Source organism: Stegastes partitus, unplaced genomic scaffold (genome assembly GCF_000690725.1).
Source record: "Stegastes partitus isolate 25-593 unplaced genomic scaffold, Stegastes_partitus-1.0.2 Scaffold1487, whole genome shotgun sequence".
Taxonomy (NCBI): domain Eukaryota; kingdom Metazoa; phylum Chordata; class Actinopteri; family Pomacentridae; genus Stegastes; species Stegastes partitus.
This window is the reverse complement of record NW_007579218.1, coordinates 1-11252: the sequence shown is the minus strand read 5'-3', so window position 1 is coordinate 11252 and position 11252 is coordinate 1. Positions and strand designations below refer to the sequence as shown.

General features: G+C 40.0%; 1 protein-coding gene across 1 annotated transcript in view; it reads left to right on the top strand.

Annotated features, from left to right (window-relative positions):
• The window catches only part of LOC103370828 (transcription initiation factor TFIID subunit 4), a 14690-nt gene extending 10710 nt beyond the window's left edge, over window positions 1-3980 (top strand). The window contains 6 exon segments of the mRNA XM_008299996.1: window positions 648-817; window positions 910-1040; window positions 1146-1271; window positions 1519-1575; window positions 1680-1799; window positions 1906-3980. Coding sequence (XP_008298218.1) covers window positions 648-817; window positions 910-1040; window positions 1146-1271; window positions 1519-1575; window positions 1680-1799; window positions 1906-2073 — 772 coding nt within the window. The 3' untranslated portion in view covers window positions 2074-3980.
• Window positions 3981-11252: the final 7272 nt, after the last annotated feature.

Below are 11252 nucleotides of genomic sequence, written 5' to 3'. Positions count from 1 at the left end.
CATTTTGTTAATGCAAAAAGGAAAGTTGTCTTAAATTGATGCGGTAAATTTTCTTTTCTTTATATTTATGTGTAATTCATTGTTCAGCACATTTTATTAGTTTTTAGTTATTAGTTATTGGATCCTGGTGAAACGCTCTCTCATCTTGCCTGTATTTCTATTGGATGTACAGCAAAATGACAATAAACTTGATTTGATTTTGATTTTCATACCACATAAGGAAGCTCATTTGACATACAGTTTAGTGGTGTTCCTGATTACTTCATTTGATTTTTGCTTTGATTATATGAACTATGCTGAACTGGGCCCTTCAGACTTAAAAACTGTCAGTGGTGTTGCAGCAGCACATCTCTCAGAAGTGGTCCTGTTTTAGGTTGTGAGACAAATCAAACATACAGATATTGTTATGTTTCTACTCTTCTTCTGTTTCTGCCTGTTATTGAGGCATTTGTCTACCTTTGTGTTTGATTTTGTTTTTCTTTTCATTGCGTTAAAGAGGAATTTCTTAAAGCAGCACAGTTTCTTGAATCTTGAAGTTGTTTTTTCCCCCCCCATAGGACACCACTGCACCGAAATAAAACTGTTTTGCTGTATTCATGTACGCAATGTGTTTGTCCTATCACTTTTTCACTTTTTATTTCATCTAGGGATGACGACGATATCAACGACGTGGCCTCCATGGCAGGAGTCAACTTGTCAGAGGAGAGTGCCCGTATCTTAGCAACCAACTCCGAGCTTGTTGGCATGGTGACTCGTTCCTGTAAGGACGAGACCTTCCTCTCCACCTCTTCACTCACCAGGATGGCTCTGGAGATTGGTGAGAAACATTAAAGAAAACGTACAGCCCGTTTTCTGCTGTGGGCTGACGTAGTCTTGAATCTTTGTCCTCACTCGCTCCTGTTGTAACAGGTAAGAAGTTTGGTGTCAGCGAGTTGGGCACAGATGTGATCAACTTCATTTCCCATGCTACGCAGCAGCGGCTACAAAACCTGCTGGAAAAAGTGTCACAAGTGGCCCAGCAGAAGAACATAACCTTTAAGGTGATCATTCATGACACTAGTCTGAGAGTGAGCAAGACCGATTGATCTGTCTAAATAGTATGTTTCCGTCCTTCCTTGCAACTTTTCACTTCATGCCAACTTCAGGAGGACGATCGGTGCGAGCAGGCCAGCGATGTGCGAACTCAGCTCAAATTCTTCGAGCAGCTGGATCAGATGGAGAAACAAAGGAAGGAAGAGCAGGAGAGAGAGATCCTCCTGAAGGCTGCCAAGGTAAAAGCATTAGAACAAGGACACACAGTATCATTGAGCAGAAGGATCCTAAGACACTCATAATTGCATTGAGAAGCTGAGTGGGTGATCTTGGGTCAGCATCATTAATATACATTATATCTCTGCTACTAACTGTCACCAGATAACAGATATGCTAACTACGAGTGAGCGAATGAATAAAGCAATCGATTTAATAAATTGAACATATCCCCATTGAAATATTAAAATGCCCTCTACTTTACTGCAGTCGCGGTCACGGCAAGAAGACCCAGAGCAGCTTCGACTGAAACAGAAGGCCAAAGAGGTACGTTTATGCTAAAATAAGTGACTACGTGATTGCTCTCATGGTGAAGAATTGCGATGAGTTAGTCTATGAGATTAATCTATGTGTTACTGCTTGTGATCCAGATGCAGCAGCAAGAGCTGGCTCAGATCAGACAGAGAGAAGCCAACCTAACGGCACTGGCAGCAATCGGCCCAAGGAAAAAACGGAAAATGGACTCTCCTCTTCGGGGTGCCAGTGCAGAGGTGAGGGATAAGGAATCATTTACCAAAGATAAGTGTTTCAAGTTTGTAAAATCAGCCGATAAAAGACTAAATGGCTTCCTGGTGTTTGCTTTGTTTGACCCTCCAGGGCTCAGGGTCAGGCCCCTCCCAACCCGGAGGCTCCGGCGGAACAGGCTCCAGACAGTTTATGCGACAGCGCATCACTAGAGTGAACCTCAGGGACCTGCTCTTCTGTCTTGAGAACGAAAAGGGGACCAGTCGCTCACACCTGCTCTATAAAGGCTTCCTCAAATAGCACTATTTTAAAAGGACTAGTCTCGCTCAGCTCAGTGGCATTAAGGAAGCAGAGTTGACCGTCGGCTCAGACCCCTCCTTGCCGGTACTTTCTTTGATCACCCACTGCTGAATTATGAGACATCTGTCTGTGGGAAGAGAATTATCTGGAACACTGAGGAAACGTCAGCTTTTAAAAGCCTCTTCAAGCACAGGCCTTTTGTATTTTCGACGCAGAGATGGAGCAAATATTGGAACTCGGCCCTGATTTCAGTGTGCCTCTCAGCTCAGTTTTGCTCTTCAGAGACCAGTTGCAACCAACCACACTTCACTCATGCACTGCCTCATGCTGCACACAAGAAGAAAAAAAAAATAAAACGTCTTTAACTGAACCGAGCACTTCAGATTTGAAATCCCTGTCAGTGTCATTGCAGTGACATCTGTGTTGTAGCAGCAAATCTCTTTGAAGTGTTCAGTAAACACTCTGTTTATTTAAGTCCTTAACAGAGATTTTAATTTATCACACATTTATACTATATTTTAGCAATGCCTGTGGATTGTTTTACAGAGACTAATCTTGACTAGTCTTGTCATCTGCTGAGTTGCCTTCTTAACAATTTAAGCCATATGGATTAGAATGTGTTGATCAAGTAATTTCATCTATCCAACAGTTCTCTCCAGATTTTGTAGAATGAGTGCTTGGTTGTTTGCTTTTGTTTTTTGTTTGTCTGTGCTTGATTGGAAACAGAAATGACTATTTATGTGTTGTGCATGATGTACGGGTGGTATTAGAGCTCTCACCATCGTAGGGTTTTGTTTATGGTGAGAGTTCCTGACATAGTGGTTGTTAAATCCACTTGTTTCCAGATTCTAGCACATTTACTAAACAGACTTTACATTGTTTAAATTGAGATTTTTTTTCTCAACTCCCCAACCACAACTAGTTTCTGGTAATTTCTTTTAGTGACAGTAAAATAACTGAACCCCAACAGAACATCCTCTCGACAGACACTGTGTTGTCTACAGATTTTCAAGTGTGCTCAGTGGCAGTAAACTCACCGTGTGCAGATTTGGAAGTTCAGTACAATGAAATATTTACATGGTGAAAACAAAGATATGGATTTGGCTTTGTTTCATGAATAACGGGACCGAGAAGCAGAGCTTTCGAGTCATTTTACTACCTTTTACCAATGTCACCCGTATGACGGAACACTTCTCCAATAAGAGTGTGCAATATTCTATGCACATAGGTTTTGGCAAAATATCTTCGGGCAGGATGTTTACGGTGATGGATTGCCCTCTCAAAATACATTTTTTGATTTTTGTACCATTAAAATAATCTAAATTGTCGGAAATCTGAAACTAGGATTGATACTAAAGAGGTGTTCAGGAGTAAATCCAGGCTGTGAATTTTAAAGATGTGTTTGGTGTAAGAAATCAAGAAACTGTTACTGATTGCAGCCCTTTAAGTGAATCACATTTTTTTCAACAAGTTGTATGTCCAGATTTTTATATTTATGAATAATGGAGGTCATGTTGGATGAACATGAAATGCAGAGCAAGAAACTGCACTTTGACAGATCAGTTTTCTAAAATTGGGTCAATCAGATAAACATACCCTCTTTATAACTTTTTATATTTTTAGTGCACATACTAATTTTGGTCTTTATACCTTTTGTCATTTTATGAAAAGAAGTTTATTGGCAAATTTTATTACTGTATATACTTAGGTTTGCTATTTGTAGATCTATCTGTTGACAACTTTGAATAAAAAAACAAAATTGTCTTATTTTTCATGTATAGAATTATGTGACAAATGAGACAAAGATACGACGCTTTCTTGCCAATGTCTTGTAAATTTTGCACAGCCACTTGTTTATATGTAAATATCTGAATTAAAAAAAAGTTTTTAATTGCTATTTTATAATGGATTGAGAGAGAGAGTGATCTCTATTAAAACAAACAAAAATATCTCTGTCTTCATTGTATTTATTCCTGTGGCAGATCTGGTCTTTTGGGTCTTAGCGGATTTGAGGAGTGAAGTCAGAAAGAGAAATAACTATAATTATTATTATGAATAAGATCAATGTCATGCTAAATGACTGTACTTCCTGTCAGCTACCTTTGCAAAGGAGTGAAAATTTGTGTAACCGGCTCAGTCGTGAAACACATTAATTCAAGGAAGTATTTCTCCTTTCACTGGTGTTTTGTTTCCTTTTAAAGTTGTAAATGCGGACAATATAGTGTTTTCTTGTTGATATCGAGGAAACGTTCACATATTTTACAGGGTGGTGTGAGACATTCACTGCTAGTGTTAAATGAAGTGTTAAGGAGAACATTTTCATGATATGCAAAGAGCTCAGACAAGAGGCAGAAATATTATGTTTTCAGTTGTGGTCACACTCCTTTCCAGTCATGTGTTTTGATTTAAAATGCTTTTGTTAACTGGTCCCATCTGCTGTTTTTAGATCCTGTTTCACAAGCATCCATCCCAGTGGGATATCTTCTTCATCCTCGCGACTCAGTATACTGTAAGTCCGTGCATGCATCTCACCACCAGTCAGTAACCTCTATCTGGTTTTGCCAAACAATCGGAACTCTCCATCCAGGTGTTGCTATTTTTAGCACCTTATAATGATTTTTCAAGCTATTAGGATCTGACCAGATACATCTGAGAGGTAGATTTTAATTGGCTGCTTCTTACTGCTCAAGCAGCCCAATTTGCAATTAGATAGTAAACTGTATGAAGAAACAATTCATCATTCAGATTGCTCTGTTAGACGAAAGTGATTTTGGAGTCACGTAGGCCATTGCAAACATTATGAAAGATTATGAATATGTAGATTGAATAAAAAAAAATGTTTAAAAAGAAACATCAAATGAAATTCTATAACCTCAAATGTTCAATTTCTTCTCTACCTCCGGTGCTCTGATTAAAACTAGATTTTCTGTTCCGAAAATGATCATCTCTCCCCGTGCTTTTTATGCATGCTCTTCAAAGTGAATTACACCACAAACCAAAATGTCCTCCCAGAAAAAGAGAAATGCGATGTTATAAAAGCCTATCAAATCTTTAGTAGTCTCCCTCTGCACGCGCTTATTTCTCTCAAAGCACAATATCTGATATTCTGTACTTGAAACTTATTCAGCATCACAGCAAAAGGAAAAATGATGAGGCCAGGTCCTCAAAATCAAATAATTAGCAGCCTGTTACAGCTGGATAAGACAGAACACTGAGAATTAATTTCCCTCTAACCTTGAAACATGATCAAAGGATGTTTTGTCCGTAATAAATATCTGGATCTGACAACCACCCTGCTAGCTCCTTAGCTGTGGCGGTGGTAGCAAACTTTGTCTGATTAGATTTGGACCAAAGCTGACGGAAAATGTCAAATTCAATCCATTATGTTCCAAAGTGGTTCTCTGTCTCTGTAATGTTTCATTTTCCCATGCATGCATCAGTCAAACATTTCCAAAGTTTAGTTAAACTCGAGTCATTTATAACACAAGAGTGAAGGGGAGAGTGCTGTTACGTCATGCAAACTCAGAGGTGATACAATACAAACTGCGTTTTTTAAAATGATTTGACACAGCTTTAGCACTTGCAGTCCCATGCAACACTATTTCATTGTCATGATGTAACTCCTCAAGCTACAGAGTAAAAAAGAAGTCTGAATTTCATATTGACCTTGGTTACAGAACAGGCTGTGAGCGAGACGGAGATAAAAAGTAAAAGGAAGTAAAATGTCTCATTCTGAGGGGCACATCAAGGTTAAGCCTTGTGCTGGGACTATTTCAAAGGTTTCAAGGCAAGCAGACATGCAAATCTATCATGTGATTGAGGTGTAAATTCCCCTACAGCTTCACTAACAAGAAATATGAGCAAATAGTTGTTTGCATTTACTGTTACATTTTGCAGCCCAACCTGTATACGCACGCTGTCATCACTGTGAATGTACTCTACATCTTAACTTCATACCTCGATGACAAATCAGCCCTTCATCATTGTGTTCTCGGTTAAATCATGTTCACAAAAAAAGACTTAGTCTATCCTGGACAATAAAAGTAATATTTATGGGTTCTGGGACAGAGTGGATGAAGCTGTTCATGGTACAATAGTTCCAAAATTCCATTGTCATTATTCACTTGCGGGTGTGACATTTTACGGATATGAGATAATTTAAAGTGATGAACTACACAGTTAGAGGGTGAGCTCCTTAGCAACGGTGTTACAATTTTGCAGAGACGCAGCATAGTGGCTCAAAATCAAGGTGCTTTATGCTCTCTCTCCATGCCCCAGTTTTTCACATTGTTTTTGGTAGAGGCCATTAAGGCAAATGCCAGTGGAGAAAGCAGATGTATCAAAAAAATGCAGAGCAGAGTGTGTCCACAGGAGGGCACTGGTGCACCACATTAGACCCAACATGTCTGATCGCTGTAACCCGAGAATTGCGTCGTCTCCCATTGTAGCGTGTGTGACCTGGGTCTATGTCTTTTATCACCATATGTCACAATTTCAAATATAACTGAGCTGTACCAATTAAAACTGGAATTTTGGAATACATATTAGTGTCTAACTTTTGTTCTTAGGGAGACCAGCTGCAGTATGATTTTATGCAAGCGCTGACTTCCTGACTTCACTGCTTCATGAAAGAGCTAAGGATTTTTATACACATAACACACACATACACACACACACAGATGGACATCTCCATAAGGATATCGTACCAAAGCACTTCCTCGTATTCCTTCAGATTTGGTGGATTTGAGGCTTAGAAAGTTGTTTGTTCTGCTCCCTCTGCAGACAAGGTATCTCATGCCTGTAGTTGCCCAAACCGTTGTCTTCGTTGTCTTGATATCCAGGCATAGGCAGACTTCTAAGTCTTCTCCAATATGAGTTGTCAGGCTATATTTGCTTATGTTACTCTGGGACACCAAACTCAATTCCACTGCCTTGTTTGATTTTGCATAATGAGAGGCTGCTGGCTGCTCACAGGATAATGTCTTTGACTGACAGCTATGAAGATGAGTGAATATATTTCACATATTTTGATAGCCTATATTGTAGAAGCTCAGCATACATTCTTAAAAACATGGCGAGCCAGACTTCTTTGAGCCCCAATCACACTTGCATAGTCTTTCATGTGGTTTAAATATAGCAGACACCTGTCCCTGGTGATTAGCTATCCATGACTTTTATTCATATGTATAAATATGTGTGGTACGTAGCAAAATAACAAACAAAATATACATGTGTAGAGCACAGAGCTCCTCCATGGCCAACAGTCTACTCTATGCTATGATATGCAAGTTTTTACAGTAGAGCAAAATAGATTTTTGCAAATGCAGCACCCCTTAGAGGTCAAATGCAGTTAAGTTTTTTTCCCTCAAAACAGAGTCCAGAGTCAATGTACCAAGTTTGGTTTTAAAAGATTAAAGCACTGATGAGATACGGCCGCACCATTTGTTTGGCAGCTTTGCCGCCAGTTTCAATTGGATGCGATGGACACACGCTTTTGAATAGGAAGAAATGCGTGTGTGAACTTTTGTGAGGCTTGGTCTGAAGATCATCTGTGCCAATTTTTGCAAAAAGAAAAAAAAAATGTCACTTGTGAAAACTTTTTTGTACAATCAAATATGGCGGAAACTGACATCATGAGGTGTGTTGAATTCAGGAGCCTACTTTAAACCCATTGGTGGCGCTACAGTTCTCCAGACACAGACACTAAAATTTAGTGGGTTCTTCCTTTGCCCACGATCCGTCTCTCTACCAACTTTCATCAAAATCGGCCTTGTAGTTTTTGTGTAATCCTGCAACATACAAACAAGCAAACAACCTGACAGAAAGACCATGGCAGAGATGATTAATGCCATGAATGTGTGTATCACGTCAAATTCTTCAAATAGTTGTTAAAAGGTTTTGCCTAAAACCCTCCGACATCAACCTCCTGGTGGCAGGGCATCAGCAAATTCATAAGAAAACATACCTGTAGGATAATGACAGTTCAAATTTCATGCCAACATGTACAATAATTGATGAGCCAAAACAGTGAACATATGTAGTAGTAAAGCTTGAAACATCTTAAACAGAGATTACAGAAGACAGAGTTTTCTTCTCCTTTCTGATCTGCTCAACAGTGTACCTACAGAACATAATACAGAATAATGGTGTGATGTGCCACTGAAAAACTGCCGGTGGTCAACTTCACCGCGGCGGTGGAAGCAGACGGATAAGCGTCCCCCGCAGCAACGGTCCAGACAACAAAAAAGAACCATGCTTACCTGTTAAGCAGAAACTCAGCGTGAGTTAAAAATCCCTACTAGTCCAATGCCAGAGTTTGTTTTTGTTTCTGACATTTCTCTGTCAGAGGATTTCAAGAGGCGTACTAGAGGTTTTGGCCTTACAACTGTCAGCGGCTCTGCTTTGAACTCTGCTCCCATCACTGGAGGAGATGATGTGGACGAAGCTCCAGCCATAGGAGAGGAGTGGAGTTTTTTTATGGCTTGCAAAACGGCAAGACACCAACAATTATATAAACATTAAATCAACAGATTAGAAATGGAAGCTTATGCTAATTATGTTGATAAGGTGAAACTTCCTAATCTATATTAATGATTCAACCTCTGCCTTGGTCAATGACTCCACTAAACCAAGCACACGAATGTAATGTATATACATTTGATCATGAAATCAATTATTTTAATAGCAAACTATATGTGTGTGTGTGTGTGTGTGTGTATATATCGTACTGCAGTAAACAGCTACTCCTACACAGACAGCATACAGCCTGACAAAAAGACAGAAGTCTGAAACAATCTAAGTTCAAATTTGGACTTTGAAGCCCTAAAAAAAAAAAAGGTCAAGATTATATATAATCTGATTGAATCAGTTTGATTTCCATGTTAATAATTCAGGGGGGGAAAAACAACAACAACAACAACAAAAAACCCATCTAGTCTGTCTTGACATTCCCTTGCTGTCAGATCTGAAAGGTTTGGTTTAGGATTATGATCTGAAAAATTCAAGTTTTTAAATACTCTCACAGATGCTACTTTTCACCAGGGTGTACTTTGTATGTGTGTGTATGTGTGTTATTGTGTGAAGGAGATTGTGAGAGAACACAATGTGCTGGTAGGAAATGTATTTTTAAGTTGCCCTGCTATCTCAAAGTGATCTTGGAAAACAGAGAGAATTTTAAGGAGGTGAAATGAACAACAGCCATAATTATCAGTTCCAATTAGTGGTGTATCCACGGTGTTTCAACGCGTTAAATCATCCGCAACACATTTGTACAAATCAGTGTCTGTTGTGTATATTACGAGAACGGTCAAAGAAGAAGACACCACAGCTGCTTCTGCTTCCGTTAGGATTTCCTGACATGAAAAATGTTTCAGATTTATGCAGAGGATTTTTTTTTAGGTTGTGCTACCGCTTATGTTGGAAGCGGCTGGGTGTTTTCACTGATAATTGACTAGTTGGAGTAATTTCACTGGCTTGTAAGTGCTGGACTGACAATGGCACAGCGACTTGGCAAGCTTCGCGGGATGCAGGCTCCCAAATCAAATTTTTTTCTCTAAAAGGTCAGGGTAAGCCCAAGCTGTAAGGCAAACTTCATGGCATTAAATCAATCTGGATCCAGATAAGCTCTCATCGCAAACAATAACGCTACAATTCTGAGTGATCACCATCATCCCGTAATGCGTTTTTGCTGTGTACTAGATGACATTACTCCTCAAAGCAAGGCGGGTGTGATTGTCCTCTGGTTTCTTGGGCATTCCAGCATTGGACACATGATGCTGCTTTCTCACAGACTTAATATGGTCACAGCTGATCATTGATGAGGAGTGCACTACATGAAATGGCAGCACCGAACCACCGTCAGAAAGACAAAGAGCCCAGTGATCACTGAAATTAATTATGTTTGCGGCAATTAGCATAAAATCCGTCCTCCGTGAAATAAAAGAAACATCCTGTATCATCACAGGCCCTTGTGTTCACGCTGGTGTTTTTCGTTGGATATGGATTTCCATTACTCAGCACACTCTGGAAGCAAAGGGAGAGGAGAGAGGAGGTCCCTGAGGGCAGAGAATCAACCTCCGCCTACATTCTCTGCGCATAATTGAACAAATTAGCTATGAACAGCTGTTACCTGTTAAAATGACCCGCTTTCATTTTATCACCATGGACAAGAGGTCTGATAGCATCTGTATGCTACAGCTGTCAGCCATTCTGATTAGGTTGCCGATTCCTGCTTTCAATATATCATGACAAACATAATTACCTCAACATCTCTTTTTATGGATTCTACAAATCGCCAGGCGCACAGAGCATGCCAAGTGTCCATCAATTACAGCCACGCTCTGCTGGTAGCCCGTCCACTTGGCTGCTTCGACTTTGTCAACCACTTTCCTTTAAGAGAAAGAAGGTCTTTAATTTCAGTATAAGCGAAAGCCTAATGCTGTTTCACTTTTTAAAATGGACATTATAGAGGGCGATCGTTGCAGAAGTACAAGATTTTTATGGTTTGACCTCATAACCTCCCTGACGTGGACTTAGCAATGATTTCACCTCACGCAACCCCTTGAAGTGGAGAGAGAAAGCGGCGCACTTTTACTAAACATGAACAGTGAGTTCAAGATTGCAGAATGGAGGAGCAATTTTGGCACTCATACGGCTGCAGTTAAGTGGCTGTAAAGGAATAGTTAGAATCAGAAGTGTACAGGTTAATTGCCTCAAAGTAACTGAAAACAAAAAAAAAAGACCTGGTGATGGATTTTAAACATAAGTATGCCACGAAGGTGCAAATTTCCATTCATTATCTAAGAAAAAAAAGGACAAAGAGAATAAAAGTGAAATAAATAATGAAGACAGATCTTTCCAGAGGGGCTGCAAGGTGGCTCGGTGGTTAACACTGTCACCTAGCAGCTAGAAGATCCCCGGTTCGCGTTTCGGTTAGGACCTGAGTTGGCTGCGATAGACTCCTGCCCCCCCCCCGTGACCCTAGTGAGGATTAAGAGGTGTACAGATAATGGATGGATGGATCTTTCCAGAAAGAAAGTCTCCAACTACTGGTCACAGTCACTTAATTTTGAGGAAACAGTTGCTTTTAAAAAATTAATAATAATTAAAGCCGCAAGCGGCGATGGACGGGTCCTCGCCCTACGCTTGTCGGCCTTCGCGCACGGCGGGACTGTGATCCG